The sequence below is a fragment of the Phodopus roborovskii genome, unplaced genomic scaffold (genome assembly GCF_943737965.1).
Source record: "Phodopus roborovskii unplaced genomic scaffold, PHOROB, whole genome shotgun sequence".
In the NCBI taxonomy this organism is placed as follows: Eukaryota; Metazoa; Chordata; class Mammalia; order Rodentia; family Cricetidae; genus Phodopus; species Phodopus roborovskii.
In genome coordinates, this window is record NW_026125857.1 from 170,001 (window position 1) to 189,127 (window position 19,127).

At 40.7% G+C, this 19,127-nt stretch overlaps 1 protein-coding gene across 6 annotated transcripts in view; it reads right to left on the minus strand.

Annotated features, from left to right (window-relative positions):
- The window catches only part of Arhgef6 (Rac/Cdc42 guanine nucleotide exchange factor 6), a 111,985-nt gene that overhangs the window by 58,474 nt on the left and 34,384 nt on the right, over positions 1-19,127 (minus strand). For all 6 annotated transcript variants that reach the window (XM_051178837.1, XM_051178836.1, XM_051178838.1 and 3 more), the window contains 3 exons: positions 17,730-17,854; positions 15,084-15,285; positions 6,713-6,783 (listed from right to left, as the gene is read on the minus strand). In XM_051178837.1, the coding sequence (XP_051034794.1) occupies positions 6,713-6,783; positions 15,084-15,285; positions 17,730-17,854 (398 nt within the window). The remainder of the gene's footprint in view (positions 1-6,712; positions 6,784-15,083; positions 15,286-17,729; positions 17,855-19,127) is intronic.

The window sequence follows — 19,127 nt, forward strand, 5'->3', positions numbered from 1 at the left end:
TGAAATGGAATAAAAAATTCTAGCCCACATCTACAGTCAATGTATTACTGACAAAGTCACCAAGAACACACAACGGTGAAAGGACACTTTCCTCAGTAAGTGCTATTAGAAAAATTGAATACACACACGCAGAAGAATCAAGATAAACCATATTTCATATTATACACAAAAAAATCACCTTATATTGCATTAAACATCTAGAGGTAAAACTCAAAACTATAAACCTACTTGGAAAAAAAAAAAAAACCAGGAAAATCTCCATTGTGTTGTTCTTGGTGATAACCGTTTTGGACACGACACTAAAAGCACAAGAAACAAAACCAAAAATAGACCAATGTGATTGTAACAAACTAAAAAGCTTCAATAGAGCGAAAGAGTGAGAGGCAGAGCCATGGTTTTAATGGGTGAAGTGCTTGCCACACAAGAATGAGGAAGTGGCGACCCTGGGCCTTGCTGGCCAGTCAGTCTAACTGAATAACTTGAGCTCCTGGCTCATTTTTGTCTAAAAAAAGTAAGGTGGGAAGGTAGAAAGCACAGGCCTTTAATCCCAGCACTGAGGAGCAGATCTCTGTGGATTTTGTGTATTGAGTCCCAGCCCAGCTAAATAGTGAGATTCTGTCTCAACAAATAAATCAAGGAAGAAAGCCAGAGAGTAAGGCACTCAACACTGACTTTTCTGTCTCCATATGCACATGCACACACAAGTGCACACACATACATGTACACACATGAGCATATATACACACACAAGAAACAATGAACAGAAATGAAGACAACTCACAAAATGAAAGAAAATCTTTTCAAACTATTACCTACCAAGGGGGTAATATCTAAAATATATAGCAAAAACCCGCCCTATACTTTTCTCAATGTTTTGGTTTTTCTCTGTGTAGCTCTGGCCACCTGGAACTCACTCTGTCGGTCAGGCTGTGTTGAAACTCAGATATCGGCCTGCCTCTGCCTCCCAAGTGCTAGGATTAAAGGCGTGCACTGTCACCACCACCACCCAGCCTACCCTGTACTTTTAAAATGAATAGCAACAAAAAAGAAATCTGAATGTACATTTTTTCAAAGTAAAACACATAAGGTCACCAGCAAGTATGTAATATTTAATAGCACCTATCATAAAGGAAACACGAATTAAAGAGCTTTCGACTCATATCTGTTAGCTTTGTTATTGCTGAAAAGACAAAAGCTTGGTCTGGAAATGTAAGTCAGTGGTAGAGCACACTTGCCTGGCAAGCTTGAGGCTCTGTGTTTGAGGCCCAGAGCCACAAAATGCTAAAGACATTGCCATAGACATAAAGGGAACCTTTGCACACTAGTAAATGAATACAGCCATTTTGTAAAATTATAGGTTCAATAAAACGTTCAAAATAAAGTTAGGCATGGTGATGCACACTTTTAATACCAGAAATTGGGGAGAGGGTGTCGGGGGGAAGATCAGGAGTTCTAGACCAGCTTCAGCTATATAACAAATTCAAGAGGAAACACGGGCTACATGAGACACTGTCTCAAAACAAAACAGAAAACAAAAACAAACACATTTTTAAAGACCAACAAAATGGCTCAGCAGGTGAAAGAATTTACCACATAATCCTGCAGAGTTAGAACCCACATGAAGGTAGAAAGAGAAAACACAGGCTCCATTTTCCACAAGATCATCCTCTTATCTCCACATGCACACCACAGCATGTATATTCCTGTCCACTACACAGCATGGGTGGGCACACACACACACACACACACACATACAAACAGACACACACACACATACGACACACACACGACACACACAGACACACACAGAGATATACACACACACAGACATACACACACACATACGCATACATACACACAAACAAATACTAAAATAAACTATCAAAAGACAAGTTACTATTAGTAATAAAAAAAAAACACTATGAGTCCTGTAACCTCAAGTCTTCATGGAATGTTGGGTGAGTTTTGAAGCTCAAGTTTGTTTATCATATCCCTCTACTCAGCTGGAGTGGTGCTCACTGCAGCATCCCAGGTAAACATTTATGCTTATGCCCGACTCTGGTGTTCTTTTGTATTCACAGAAATGAAGGTGCATGCCCTAGAATTTATGAATATTGTATTTTATTAACTATTGAGGAGGAGGCAAGACTCCTGAATATTGCTTTATTAAAAGCATCTATTTGGGGACTGGGAAAGAAGGCTCAGTGGTTAAGAGCACTTACTGCTGTTGCAGAGGACCAAGGTTTGGTTCCAAGCACCCATAAGGTAGCTCAAACTATCTATAACTCCAATTCTAGAGGATTCAATGCCCTCTTCTAGCATCTGCAGGTAGGAGGCACGCATGTGATGCACATAATACATACATATATACATACATACATGCATACCACTCATACACATCAAATATAGTTGTATCGGGATTAAAAAATCAAACTGTGGCATCATGCCTCCCCTCTCAAATTCAAGAAGGAATGAAACTTCTAATCATCTTTCTGTGCATTTCTCTAAAAGGAACATGCCTGATAATGAGCCATTTCACATCCTCATCTTTGCTTCAAGGACTGTTGTCTCTGTCACACCACCTGAATCACAATGCCTACCCAAATAAAGAAAAAGGAAGCAGAGGAGCCAGCTGGAGGAAAGGACCCCCCCCATCCCCACCCCCCACCCCACCCCCACCCCTGTGCTGGAAATGGAGCTCGGTCTCCCAAACGCTAGGCCCGTTGCTCCTGCACTGAGCTAGTCTCTCTGCACTCCTGAAAGGAAACTCAGAAACTGCAAGCCCTAGAGGTGGCAGGATGTTGAGCTCATAAAACTAGAGGCAAAAGCTTTGTCAGGGCTAGGGAAAGAACTGGTTCCCTAACATGTCTGTCATGCAAACATGAGGAATTGAGTTTGATCCATACAATCTACACCCAAAGTCGTATGTGGTGGCACATCCTTGTCATCCCAGTGCTGGTGATGTGATGGCAGGTGTAGCCCTGTGGGTCATTGGCCAGCTTGTCTACTCTGGTTGCATCTGTTTACAGTAAGAGATTCTGCCTCAAAAAATAAAATGGGTGCCTCCTAAGGAACGACACCCAAGGTTGACGCCTTGCATCCACACACACACGCATGTGCATATAAGTGCACCTGCACATATACAAACACAAATACACATGGACACACGCACACCAAAAGGAAAAGAAGCTTTCTCATTATATTATTCCCTCTCAGACCACATGAGATTGGCAATGCATGCTGGCAACAGTGCTCTTTGGGGAATGCTTGGGATGCTTTCCCAAACTCACCCAGGCTTCCCTCACTTTCATCAAACTCAACAGAGCAGCTGATGAATGGGGATTGGTTCTTTCTCAGGGCACAGGATGCCTAATATGAAAGGAGAAGGAGGAGAGCAGACAGAGAAGGCTATGTGCTCCCTAACAGAAGGCCTCAGTGGTGAGTCAGAAGGCAAGGAGCTTGGCAGATCAACCAACTTAGTGCGGTACAATTGGATCGGGAGGGAATCCCTTCAAACTTATTGAGATAGGCTATGTCCAGACACTGCCTGTGCCTCCCTAGTTCTGTCTCCATGAAGACATTGAGCATCCATATTCTGAGCTAACCTTTCCTTGATTTCAAAATGGAACAGATGGCACAAAGCCACAGAAAAATAGGTAGCAATCTTGTATCTCTCCTCTGGACTATTATTTTCCCATAAAATAAATGTCCTACATTTTCTGGAAAGGCTTTGGAGTGAAAACAACTTTGGAACTAAGTTTTCTAAGAGGATGGAGCCATGTAAGTATAAGAAAATTGTCAGGTATGGTACAACACACCGGTAATTCCTGTACTCAGGAGGCTGAAGTGGGAGGGTCACAAGTTCAAGGCAGGCCTAAACTATATGGTGAATTTTAGGCCATCTTGAGACACAGTAAGACCTTGCCTCAAAAACAAAAATAGCTAAACGAGTGAAGAAATTGTTTTAAGAGGATATACATACATACATACATACATACATACATACATACATACATACATATTCTATGACAGAAGACTATAGTGACCTCAGAAAACCTTAAAGCAAAGCAAAACTACATTGTAGGAGTCGGCAATAATTCTGGTGTCTGTAAAAAACACTGTCAGCATGTTGCAAGCATCCTTTGAGAGCAAAAAGGACACTATATTTCTGTATTTGTGTCATATCTGACTTCACGCCGGTGTAACTGTCTACCTACCTCTAAGGGTACGATTGATTTCACACCCCCAAGTCTCAGGCTTTTTATACACCAGCAACCTCATGTACAACACCATAGACTTAACAGCTCCACATAATCCGGCCACTTCCTCAACCACCAGCCTTCAGATGGAACAGATTAGTGGAAGGAGGGTAAAAAGTAATGAGGAATATGGAGAAGAGGCTCCATGGAGCCTCGTGTAAAGTCTTATACAGGTAAGGATGGGCATGGTGGCGTTCCTCTTTAATTCCAGCACTGGAGACAAGTGGATCTCTACGAGTCTGACGCTAGCCTAGTCTTCATAGTAAGCTCCAGGCCAGCCAAAGCTGTCTCACAAAGAGGGGTGGGTGATGGTGGAGTAGTAAGAATCATCGAGACAGCTCAACAGGTAAAAACCCATGTTACACAAGTCAGACAACCTGAATTCTGTGCCCAGAACCCATGGAAAAGTACAGAGAGAGATCTGCACAAGATCAATCCAGATCCAACCCCAGCATGCTATAGGAAGGGATCATTAAGTCCCACCCTTAGCTGAAGATATATTAGCAATTTAGGGCTGTTGAGAGAAGTAGAGTCCATTCTTTCAGGGTAGTGGGTCCTGAGAGGCTACCCATGTTTCAGAAGATTGCCCCACACCCATGGGAATAAAAGGAGCAGTAAATGAACTTGTGCTCTGTGGTTTATAGAGACCACATGGAGGTTGGGTGAGAGAAGTACTGGGGCAGATAAGGAGGAATCGGAAAGAAGGGACTGAGAGGTAGACCAGAACATATTATATGCATGCACGACATTCTCAAATAAAAACAGTGGAAGGAGAGAACTGACTCCACAACATTGCCCTCTGATCTCCACATGGCCCACCCAGACATCACAAATACGCTCACACACACATACGCTCTCATATACTCTCAAACACACTCTCTCCCACACACACATACACATACACACACACACACACACACACACGCACATGCACGCACACACACTCTTAAATTTTAAAGAAGTGGTAAGCTCCCAAAGGCCGAGAAAATTCAGGAAGTGAGTAGAGAGAGCAGTGAGCGAAAATGAGGTAAGCCAGTGGAAGGCCACAGCAAGGCTCATAAGAGCAGTGGTGGGCTTTTTGGTTTGCCACGTTACAGCCATTGTCTCAACTTTGTTAGTGCATGCCAGTTCTTCAAGCCACATCATTAAAAAAAAATGTGATTATTAATTTCACTGTTAACTGCACTGAACTTATAAACACCTGGCAGTCACACTTCGGATCATGTCTGGGAGCATGTTTCCAGAGAGGCTTAAAACTGGGGGTGGGGAAAGACACACCTCAAATGGGATGGTACCCTTCCAGGAGGTGAAGACCCTAACTGAATAACAAAGCAGTAATGGCTGAGCAGCACCAATCATCTCTCTAGTTCCTGATTGGATGGGATGAGAGCTGCCTCCATGATGGACTACACCTTCCTACTGTGATCCCAAGAACCCTTCCTTGAGTCACTTCCATCATGTGTTTTACCAACAGCATTTTCATGTGATGTGCTACTTGCAGTAAATTGCAAGAAATAAAGAATCTGATCTTCTGAGAGACATTTCAGTGAGGGAAGAACATACTGTGGGCCACTCTTGACTAATTGCAGGCATGCCCCTCTTGCCTGAACATACTGCCTACTTCTGCTGAATCATGCATTTCTTTATCACTAGAAACAGGAGGAAAGCCATTGACAAAAATCCTCCTCTTATTGTTGCTCGTGGTACCTATGAGGTGAAATCCTTCTTGATTTTTCATATCACTTACTGTTTCTATTACCAGTATGGAACATTTGTAATCTCACTGGATAGTTAAATTTAAATTCTGAAGTCAAATGACACTCATATACCAGTGCAGAGATAATGACACAGCACGCAGTACAAATGAACATGTAACACTGGGTCAAAACTATTTCAGTAGAGGTTGGAGGAGATCATGAGGCTACCAGACAAGGCAACTTAGAGGTAATGATGACTTGACCTTTTAATTAGTGACTAGGCCAAGGCTTGAAAGGAAATGAAGGGAAATAGAGAATAGATTAAGGAGAATGATGCAGGAGCTTATTTTGATTATTACACATACCCTATTTATAGCTAATATAGTTTGACATATCTGTTTTCAAGCCATAACCACTGGATTCCCCTTCTGTGTCAAAAGGCAGTCTTCCATTTAGGTGTTTGTCAAAAATCAAGTTGACAATATTTCAGCACAGGGCCTAAAAGTTAACCATCTTCTCTTCCAGTGCTGCTAGTAGGCCTAACCATTACTCAGCTCTTTAGTTAGTCAGTACAGTGGATGGGAATCCTCTAAATACCTGTAATATTCCCACAAGTACATGAGCATTATGCAAACGGCCTTGGAACCTTACAGAGCAACTTTATCTCATCTTTCTCTTGTTTTCCCTTATTCAGTGATTGGACAAGTGAAACAGCTCCACGTTGAGTTAGAACAATTTTGCCCTCTGAATACTCACCACAGTGTAGTAATTCTTGGTAAGTGGAGCAGTGTCAAATCCTTTGACAGCTTTAGGGGACAGAGGTCTCTCTGTGAAAAAGACATTTGGAAAATGTTAATAACATATAACTCCATAGTGGACATTGGATAGCATAAGACAACTGACATTGTACAAAGATTCCACGAGGAAAGAATGTACCTCCCTTAAGTAGGTGGACCTACCACTGAACTGCTGAAAGTCAAAGTCCAATCTTCTTGTTCAGACTTCTCAATTTTCAAGGGAGGAACAGTCCAAAGAGTTAATACATAGCTAACCAATGGCAGAGCCAGGAAGGAGTGACACTCTCAGTTTGGGTTTATTTATGGAAGTTAGGGTCTTCACTCAATGTATTCAAAACTGGCAAGTGAAACCAAAGCAATCCAAAGTGTATTTGTAACTGACAAATTAGTAAAAAAAAAAAAATAGAAAAATACATAATACCAACCATGCCTTTCTTGGGGTTGCTTACTGTGCCAACAATAAAATAAACAGAATCTCCAACTCGCTGAAAACTTCTGTAAAATGCTCCTCTGTTTTCTTTATCATTTTAATGTTATTATATTGCATTAGAAAATGCTGGCTTTCTTTTACAGAGTTCATCTTACTCAATAACTCACAACCATTGGGTATCCTAGAAGAGTCTTCTAATTAAAATAAAATACAAAACAATCATATTTCTATTTATGAGATAAGGTTTCACCATGTAACCCAAGCTAACCTTGAACTCCCGATCCTCTTGCTTCAGCCTCCAGATTGCGAGGATTACCACACCTGGCTATAAATGTTTAGTAGCAACACTGCATAGTATCTTTCCAGCCTGCACTGTCTGGTTTTCTTCATTTTTCTTTGTATTTCATTATCTTCCTATATCATACACTGCTTTGAACCCTTTCTGAAGCATGATGGAATACACATGACCAAGTAAAAGTATGCCATCACATATTAATATTCATTTTTTAAATAATCATTTTCAACTTGTAAATCTTTTACAAAACAACCCTAAGAATTAAAAATGCAGAGACATAAATAAATTGTAATGATTTTTCCATTATCTAAATTAAGCCTCATGCTGAGTAACCATTACGTCCTTTCATTCTTTTATGCATGTGTATGTATGAACAATATAGTTTCATAAATATTCCCCATATAATATTGATTTTAACTTTTATTGTATCAAAATACTCTTAATATTTATTTGGGACTAAGTAGCCTTGAAGACATTTTTTTATCTTTACAACACCCTGATAAATGGAGATCATATCTTACAGAGGAGAGACAACACAAAACCAGGCATGTAATGCACTTTGCCTAAGGTCATACAGATAGGAAATGACAGACCCAATATCAAAGCTGAGGCATGACTTGATAAGGAGGCTCTGCTCCCAATCAATAGGATTCCCAGAGACAAAACTACTAAAGGGCTGGGTGACTAGCACTGGGCTGATGCAAGACTTCAGTAAAGATTTTAATTAGAAAGTAAGCTTTTGCTCAATTATTCTTTAAACTTATCTTAATAAAAATAACATTTTTGAGCCTATTGTGGTGGGTCACACTTATAATCCTACTCTTAATGTGGCTGAGGCAGGAAGATTGTCATAATTTTTAGACTAGCTAATGATACCTAAGGAATTGGAGTTAAACTGAGCTACATAACAAGATGGTGTCAAAAAGTGAAGAACATGTAAAATCAAGGTCTATAGATACAACACATGGGACATGCCCCATTGCCTTCAGTTTCAGAAACTAAGCAAGGTCAAGTCTGGTTAGTATGTGGATGGAAGATACCAACAAGATGTGGTCACCAATCAGAAGCCAAGCCAAGATAAGTGCATTCCACTAATGGAGTGCCTGCTAAGACACAGTCAAGGGCAGGAAAGGCTGAAGGAATGCATAATGCAATTGAAATACAATGTTAGCTATGCAAAGTAGAACTGAGGAAAATCATATACCAAAGACGTGGATGTTTTAGAGATTTCTTCATGGCTGGAATAACTGAACTCAAAGGAAAAAGAGTTAGTTCTTTGAAAACATAAGACTGTGAACATGGGAGAAACTGAAATGCATTACAAACATGCATGAAAAATTGTCAAAGAAAAAAATATTAATGGTTTTAGATTATTTTTATAAAAAACAATGAAATAATCAAAGCTCAAATAAGACTGTGAAAAGAGTGAGACACAGAGAGAAAGAGCGAGAACAAATTAGCAATATCAGGGACCTATAAGATGGCTCAATGGGTAAAGGCCCATGCCACCTGAGCGACAAACTGAGGTGAGCAATCATATAGAAGGAGAGAACTGACTCCCAAAGTTTTCCTTTCACCTCTGCTTGCTTGCACACACACAGTGAGAGAGAGAGAGAGAGAGAGAGAGAGAGAGAGAGAGAGAGAGAGAAGCAGAGAGGCAGAGATATTTAATTTTAAAAAATAAATTACCAGTAACAGGGATGAAACAAAAGATTTTACTCCAGATTCTGGAAAATAGGGAATATTTTTATTTTTGAGACAGGGTCTCATATGAGGGAGAGTGGATTCTTAATCTGCTTATACAAACCTAGTTATCCATTTACCTAGTCATCCCACCAATTGACTTAATAACTCTTTAACAGGATCAATTGGAGAAAATAAAATTTGTTTAAAATACTGTTTTCTTATCATGCTTGTTTCAACTTTTTTTTCTGGCATAGAGATCTTTCTTTCTTTTGCCCTTTTCCTTTCTTTTTTCCATGATTTTTTGTGTGGGGGGTGTGGCTTTGGTTTTTCTTTTTTGTTTTTCGACACAGGGTTTCTCTATATTGCCCTGGCTATCCTGGAACTCACTCTGTAGACCAGGCTGGGCTTGAACTCACAGAGACCCGCCTGCCTCTGCCTCCTGAGTGCTGGGATTAAAGGTGTGCATCACCACCACCTGACCTAAGCACTTCCCTGAAATCTGTTTCCTCTCCAAGGGCAGGAGCAAGCAGCCTGCTTCTGTGCCTCTGATCACAGTAATCTTTACCCAAGACCCACAGTGGAATCTAGAACAAATTACCCTGGCACTAAGCATTTCCATCAATGAGCATCTCAGGAGATGGAAAGTGCGTGGCACTCCCTGGCACAACACTCACACACAGAGGAGATTATGTGACTCTCGGCTTGCTTTGCCCTTATGTGACATTACAAAAATGCTATTAGTATTAGGTTGAGTGTCTCACCTCCTAGGATAGGAGTGTGAATTTGTCAGAATTACTGACTGCCCAAGTGACCACATAACTCCACCTTTGCCCCAATAGAAGGGAAGACAGAGATCACCCAAGTTCTTCAGTTCCATTCCTGATTCAACTTCATGAAACAGTTGAAGACATTGTATGGCAGTGGGGTTTAAAATGCAAAGTGAAGGTTTGTGTCTACAGAATACACATTTCATCTATGAATCATTTTCAACCTCCCTGAAGACTAGCCTTATTTTCTAATCTTACATATCAACAAGGAATTCATGGAAAGAAATGAATAAAAAGGCATCCATTCACAATCATTGAATACAATATGTCCTTTTGTGGCATTCGAGGTAGATTTGGCAGAGCTAGCAATAGTTGGGGTGGGACAGAGTTCAAATCAACAAAACTGTATTGCTCACCTACCTTTCCTAACAAAATACCTAATACCTTCCTTTACACCAAGTTAACCTTTGACACTGGTGCAAAGCTCACTCTGCTCAGCTGACCACAGGAGTTCTCTTGTTTTCTCTGCCCAATTGCTACGACTTAACTTAACTTATCCTTCCCTCCCTTCTGGGCCCATCTGTTAGTTCCCTGACTTGATATGCAGCCCAAACACTAGCTCCTTCATTGTTCCCATAGCCTCGTCACCCTTAATACACTGTCTGTGAGTAATGCTGATGTATAATAGCATTCATACTTCATTAGCCACTGCCTTTATATTGCCATTGTACATTTCATCTTCAGTTTTTCTCTTTCCATTTCTCCAAATTCAAACCTTTCATTATCTTCATTACTAACACCTTCCAACCCCCACAGACACACCTTTTTCCTATTTCTCTGTGAGGGGAGTCCAGCACTTTATTAGTTTGTCCACTGTTACTATAACAAAATATTTATAGGTAGGTGCCTGTAAAAATTGGATTCCTTATCTCACAATTCCGGAAGCTGAATGGCTGAGATTGTGTGGTCCTATATATTTGGCCTCTGGTGAGGCCCTCCTCATCTAGATGATGATATGGAAGAAAAACAGAAAGAGAATTGGCCACATGAAGAAGAAATTGTACAGTAAGATAGGAGACCACAGAGAATCAGGAGCCAGGCTTACTCTCTTTATAACAATCACTGTTACAGTAACTATTCAGCATGCCTAAAGAACTATTTTAATCTCTCTTCCAAGGGTGCTGTTGCCAAAGACTTAACTTCACCTGCAACTCCAGTATACAGGAGGTAGTGGCAGGAGAATTAATAATTCAAGGTCATCCTTCTTTATGAAGTGATTTTGAAGTAATCCAAATGTCTTGTTGTCTATTGCTGTGAAGTGACACCATGACCATGGCAACTCTTACAAAGGAAAATATTTAACTGAGGTGGCAGCTTCCAGTTTCAGAGGTTTAGTCCATTATCATTACGGTGGGAAGCACGGCACTGGAAAAAAGCTGCCAAATGTAGATAAGCAGGCAACAAGAAGTACACTGAGTGACACACTGAGAGAAGCTTGAGCAAAAGAGACTCAAAGCCTGCCTCCACGCAGACATTTTCCTCTAACAAGATCACACCTGCTTCAACAAGGTCACATCTCCTAACAGTGCCACTCCCTTTGGGAGGCATTTTCTTTCAAACCACCACACTTGTAAACTACCTTTTAAAATTAATGATTAAACATATCAGTGAAAAATAGAAAGCAGCTTGACTTTGCGACACATCTCTTCATAGAGCTCTAGCTCAAAGGCCTTGTGTATTTTATTCTCAAGGAAAATCATTCTGCCTACTACTCCCTATAAACATTCTTTAACTCATGTTCTCTAACCTTCCACTAATCAGAACCATCTGCATATCTTCACAACCCTGTTCAGGGAATTCCCTCAACTTAGAATACTGTTAATCAAATTGTTTCTTCATTGCTCCAACAGCCTCATGTTTAGACCTTTATCTGGATTGCCTGCTCTGTCTTATGCTGTTACTGTAAGTTAAACACATAAGCCTAAAAATGTCTTAGGGGCAGAGTCTGTGGACAATATTGCTGCATACATCCCAAGTGGTTAGCAGATACTCAATGAATAAGATTAGTACAATTTTACCAACTACCTCATAATATTTATTTTACAATATGGTCCTTTTCTGACTCTGGAACTTTTGTTGGTTTATAGTCATTGTTCATGGTATTAGATTGCATATACACAATTTCTTTCAAGTAAGTCATATACTTTGACAATATTTACCCCCACCCATTTTTATCTTGTTTTAATCATGATTTTTTTTTTTGAGACAGGGTCACACTCTGTAGCCCAGGCTGGCCTTGAGCTCATGGGCAATCCTTTTGACTCACTCCCCAAAGTCCTGGAAATTAGAGCCCTCACACCCAGACATTATATATATTTGACAAGCATAAACAAAGCAGAACATCTTTGTTCTTGTGGTTTTCACATTTTAAAGGTAAGATGTAGGCCGAAAATGAAATAAAGAAAGAAGTAAATGTATAGGATATTAGGGAAAGAAAAACAATAGAACAAAGAGTAAAGCAGGACAAAGAGATGGGTAGAGGCAGCAGGGATAGAAGTCACCTTTGTCCTGGGTGACTCAGGAAGGCACTGCTACAACGTGCACAAGAGAGCAGACCTGAAGGTCACAAGGCACATAGCAGTGCTGAAATCTGAGAAGAACATTGCCAATGGCTGGACAGCTAGGTAGGCCAAGGGACCAGTATGTATAAAGTGGAATGAGTGATGAGGAGTGAGGTCATCTAGGGACAAGGTTGGACCAACACTACTGTAGTGACCTAGGCTTTTATACCTTCTGGGAACCATGATTTGGGTTACATTGTTAATGAATTGTCCTGATTACTTAGTTTAGGCTAGATTATAGAAGTGACAGGAACAACAGCAAGGAAGACAAGAAAGTGATGACAATGAGCTACATGAGAGATGCTATCCTACACACATCAGATCCTAGACCCTCTTTGCCTCAGAAGCTGGATAGTGAAGTCACTCCTGCCTTCAATAGCAAGATGTTTCTAGGGAGACACTAAGTGCACAAGTTGGGCCAGAGTTTGCTAACCTGAGTCTTTAACCTGAGTATCCGAAGAAAAGTCTTAAGGGAAGGGAAAGCAAGGCCTAGGGTGGTCCATTAAAAAGTAGGCATATCGCTTTAAGATGTCACAGTGAGAGACATGATGTACACTTCTCTACCCTTTAAGCAATGCTTGGAATTTCCAGGCGAGGCAGCAAAAGCTGTTCCTTTTAGTTTTGCAGATGAGGACACTGCACCAGGGAACGCCAGTGTAAATCTGGAAAACGGTTTAGGATCCTGACAATTGGATTATGTCAAAGGAAAGATATAGCAGAGAGTGAAGGTCAGCTGTAAAAATAATCAAAACCAAGGAAATTCCTGGCAGGGCCTGTGAAAACACTTCCAGAGCTTTAAAAAGTCTCAATTCCCAGTACATAAAAATGTTGAGGGCTGGGACTCTGGATCAGAGGTAAATCACTTGCCCAGCATGTATTAGGACCTGGGTTCCATGCCCAGCATGACAAAAACTGATGAAAAATCTATACAAACAAATATTTATAAGTCCTCTAGTAAACAATCCATTCAATGAGATGCTCCTGTCCCCGATCCCAGATCACAGCAAGTAGAACAACTAAATTTCATCTTAAGTACTTTTAAAGAAAGCCTTCTAAGAATACTAGTTATCCAGGGGCAGCTGTGCAGGGAGAAGGAACTTTCGTTATCTATACTATACTTCTGAAATATTTTATTTTATTTAGAATGAGTCCATATGTTTATTAATGAAATGTATCAATGTAAAAAATACATTGGGCATGTGTGAGTGGGAGGGGCACTGGGGCCACGGCACACATGCTGAGATCAAAAGACTGCTTTGTGAAGTTGGTTCTCTCCTTCCATTTTTCTATGGATTCTGGGGATCAGACTCTGATCATCAGCGCTTTGCTATGCAGTAAGCACCTTCACCCACTGGGCATCTCACTAGCCCACAGTATCATTTTAAGTAAAATTTATTTATGTATTTATTTATTCATTTATTTCAGGGACATGCACCAGGGTGCACATATGGGGGGCAGAGAACAACATTTGGGAGTTGGTTCTATTCTTCTAGCTTGTGTGCTAGGGATCAAACCAATGTCAGGTTTGGCAGGAAGCATCTTTATTCACTGAGCCATTCACTGGCCCCATCAATTATGAAGCATTAAAATTAAAAACAAAGAAGACATCTACAAAAGAGATAATACACTGAGAATCAAGCTATTGAAAGGAGTCCTTGGGTAAATATTTTTTGAAAAATGAAGAGATATAATAACAGCAGTTTTATCTGTAATACCATATTCTTCCAAAAACTGGTTGTGGAAGGGTTTGATCAAATTTTGTTGTTGTTCAGTTTATTTGAGACAAGCTCTGATGTAGCCCAAGCTAGCCTAGATATTCTTTTACAGGTAAAGATGATCTTAAACTCTTAATCCACTTGTCTCCGTTTCCCCAGGGCTAGGATTAGAGACGTACACCATGATGCTCTGCTAATTTCTCTTGAGCATTACAGAAATCTGCCTTCTTATTTAAAGACAAATAAGTTACAAAAAAAAAACTCTAAAAAAGACCTCTAAAGAGCAATTAAACTCTATCGTGTATATATTATTCAGAAAAGGGAAAGCAGCTCATGGTGTGCAATGAACTAAGGACAATCTTGCTCCTAACATGGCCAGGCAGCTTTCTGTTATCTCTTTCCCACATCTCTAAAGCAATAAGCCTTAGGTCTGCTTAAAGGGTGTAGAGCTAAAAAGGGAAGCTAGCTCTCAGCTTCTCTTGTTATTGTATTCTGCCATGGTGATTCTCAGAGGAGCAGGAAGGACTCTGCACTGTGTACTCTGAGCTAGAATCAGGGGACAGAAAAAGCACGTACTTGCAGTACAACAGTTGTTCGAACCTTGGATTTCTTTGCTTATTTGGCTTTCACATAATCTAAATACAACTTTGTTTTACCAAATGTAACCATTCCCAGTTCTGCCCTAGTCTTAATTTGGACAGGCATATACATATATCAACTGTTCATGTTAAACAATTTAAAATAAGATACTTTCAATAAGAACACCAGGAAGGAATAAGTGTCACATGTAAGAAGACTTAAAAAACTTATACTCACCACTGGGTTTAATTTCTCGAACATAATTGCTAGGGAACCATCCTGTTCTCCCATTTAATGTGCCTTCCCACCAGCCTCCTTCTTCAACTCGAGTGACATAAATGATGTCCCCCTTACAAACTGACAATTCGTCTTCATTTGTCTGCTTGAAGTTGAATCTTGCTTTTACTATCAACTGGTGACTTCCATTTTCCGTCATCTCCTAGGGAAACAAACGCCACACCAGATTAAGTTGTCATCTAATTGAGGCATGGGTAGAAATTCTGTGGATGTAAGCACAGTGTTGCTACCAAGGCTTGTTGTAACCCCAGGTATCTGGGGAAATGGCTCAGCAGTTAAGAGTTTCTCTTACAGAGAAACTGGGTTCAGTTCCCAGCACCCACATGGCAGCTCACAACCACCAGCAACTCCAGTTCCAGAGAATTTGTTACCCTTTTCTGGCCTTCTTGAACACTTTTGCAGTGGTACACAGACATGCATGCAGGCAAAACACACAAAGCCATATTTTTTTTTAATTAAAAAAAAATAAAAACCCAAGGACCATCTTAGTTTGTTTGTTTGTTTATTCATTTTTAGGACAATGTCTCATATTAGCTCAGGCAGGTGTGAAATTCACTATGTAGTTTGGGCAGAACTCACAGCAATCTTCCTGCCTTTCAGCTTCCCAAGAGCTGCGATTGCAGGTATATGATACCATGCCTAGTTTAGCATCAGTGTTGAGATTAGGAGCCTCTCAATATGTCTCAGGGGAGATTAATTACCCCGTCAAATCCATACACAAGTGTCTGCAGGGCCATGCAAAATGATGGCCACCCTGGGAGCCCATGGTGGAAGAAAAGAAGGAACTGACTCTTAAACATTCTTTCCTGATCCTCACATGATCTGCATTCATATACAGACAGCGCATGCACACAACAACAGCAATAATAATAATAATAATGAGAAAAATTTAAAATAAAGCTTGCATTTTTTCAGAATGCATATTTTCGAGGGAGTCACAACTTTCAGTTCCCTTTTCTTTTACCGGTTTTCGAAGTGGCTGCTTAGCTGAAGCAGCCACTGAAGCACACTCATATAGCATTCCATTCTGCTTCTCTCTGATGTAAAATGGTTAACGCTAGCTACTAACCTACCCTTGTAAAACTCACTCCCGACTCTCAGTTACTAGCAAATCTGAAGTAGGCTAGCTTTCAGTCGTAAGATTGCCATAGCATTCATCAGCTTCTCCAAGGGATCTGTTGGGGGAACTGGCCTGTAACTTAGTAGGCTGGGTAAGGCAAAATACTCATCTGCGATCCTAGCACTTAGGGGAGGAAGGTTGGGAGTTCAAGGTTATCCTCAGCTACTTATTGAGTTCAAGGTCAGTCAGAGGTACGCGAGACTGCCTCTAAACACCCACAATTATATAAATAAGTAGTTTGGAGCTTAACTTCTGAGAAGCACAGGTCCTTACGAAAATTTGATGAGCTCAATGTAATTTTCCTTATTCATATTAGTTTATCCATATAAGCTTTTATATGCAACTTAAAGGAGGGGCCAAAGAATATGGCACCGAAGCATTCATTGGCTTCTCAAAGTTTGGGGAGCCAGGCTGTAACTTAGTTGGTAGATTATTTATCTAGGAGCCCCGTTTCAATCCTCAGAATTATATAACCTAAGTATGATCATACACACTTGTAATCCTAGCACTTGGGAGGTAGAGGGAGGAGGAGCTGAAGTTCAAGGTCATTCTACCTCCAAGACATAGCAAGTTCTATACCAAGCTGGGTTATGTGAGAGCCTATCTCAAAAGGAGGAGGAAGTGATATCCAAAAGAATAAGAAACATTGGTTTAGATGCTCTGGCCATAACAAGTTATGGTGTCCTACAGTAAAGCAGTCGCTTTTGACAGGAGTGAAAGAACACAAAATAGCATTTCTTCCCAAATCAAAGCTTCTAAGACCAAATGCAAAGACAACTAGGTGATCCAGTGAAAGAACAGAAAATAGCATTTTCTCCCAAATCAAAGCTTCTAAGACCAAATGCAAAGACAATTAAGAGATCCAATATAGAAATTTGTCATGGGCTGATATTTAAAAGTGGGTCTTCTTTTGAGTCCGTGGTCTTGAGTGTACTATGTTGCCCAGGTTAAGCTCAAACTAGTGATGCTCCTGCCTCAGCTTCCAGAGTGCTGGGAATACAGGTTTGTTTCACCACATCCAGCTACATTTAGTTCTTGCTCAATAGGAGTTCAAAGGAAAAAGGATTGCAACCAAGACCAGAACAATAATGAGTATTTATTGGTTGCTTGTGAGTGCCAGGTAATAACTCATTCTAATAAGCTCATGGGGTAGGGAAAGTAACAGCAAAGTGCCATCAGGAGCAGTTATAATGACTGACATTTGCATAGCATTTCCAATTAAGTGACTAGCTGAATTCTAGTAAACAGAGCTGGGGCTTCACTGCTGAGTTTCTGAGGCCAGGCCCCACCTACCCGCTTTAGGCCAGCATTCCAGCTTGAACTGATATTCACTCTGTACCTCATTTGTCTGGTGACACACCAAACAAATGGAATCTCCACCTCACCATATGTGGAACTACATCTGGAGCGCTGACCTGATCTGACAGATTTTAAAACAGGGGTTAGGGAATGGGGACTCTACTTACCACTGCCTTTGCCTGGCTTTGCTGCGCCGGAGTTGTGCTGGGAACGGCTGCCTGTGGGTTTGTCGGAGAGCTGTTGGTTGTGCTAAGAGAAGAGGACCGTCCACATGGTCTTTCTGATAGCTGATCTGTGAAAAGAGGAAAAGACACGGTAAAGAACCACTCACAGCAGTAACCCACCTACAACTCGAGAAGCTCCTGCCCAGGACATTATCAAAGCCATCCTAGCCACTCCTGGGACCTCTGTCATTCTGAACAAGCTGTATGTTTCAGGCTCCCCCTCCCTTTTTTCTTTCCAATGGCCAACTTTTTTCTTCTTAACCTTACTGGCCATTGCTGTCCAGTATAATGAAAAACAGCGACAGAACCACATTTTCTCCTAACCCATTTCCATACAACTATTCCGTCCTGAACCAGTTGCCACAGTATGCCCTGTTATCCAAGGCAGACCTATATCGGGTACCAAACAGCTGTTTGTGGCTCTTATTACTTTTGAAATGTTTCGGATTTCTTTCTTTGTTTGCTGGCCCATAACTTAAGGGTTCTTTGCTTACATGTAAAAATATGCGTGGCACACATAACATCAAGTCTCTTTGGTGGGTTGGGGGCGGGGTGCAAAATCAGAATGAGGGAGAAGAGCGTATTTGAGACAGATGCAATCTTGACACTAGAATGGCTTTGTAAAATCAAACACGGGAGCCTTCTCTCGCGTGATTCTTCGTGAAATTCGATCGGGCCAGAGCTGAGCTGGGTGTTTTCAGTATGCTGAGCGTGTATTCAAGGGAGAGGCTGGCTTCTTGACAAATTCAAATGAGGTTCCTTTTCCTCTCCACTTAGTTTTAAAAGATATAAACTGCAAAAGTCTAACACCCAAACATTCCCTAGGCGACAGGCTCAGTATCCAAGTAATTTCCTTGAGGCTGTGGGTTTTAACTTTCACCTCCTTGTATTTTTATAAATATCTGTGGTAAGTGAAGAGACTGTAAAACTTGCTAGAAGAGTTTGGCAAAGGAACGTATAATTTGTGTGGCATAATGTTAGAATTATACCATCATCCCTTCCCAGAACTGGATACTTGTCATGTGCGTTAAATATAGCTACTTGAATTAGCTGTACTCTCTGCTATACGCCTCGCAATAGCTCAAAAACATTTTTTTTCCCAAATAGCAAAAGAACAACTTCGGAGAAGTATTTTTCCACATCTTGCTATTATCTGCAGCTTTTTGGGATAAAACTATAATTACTTGATAGCTTACCAGATGCCCCATCCTACTTGGCACTTGATTATATTGTCTGCTCTCGTTCCCTAATTGTTTCACGTGGACAAGTTGAGTCTCCATAAATAGATGGTAATTTTCCCAAGGGTAGGGCCATATCTTCTACTTCCTCTATGGCACCTGG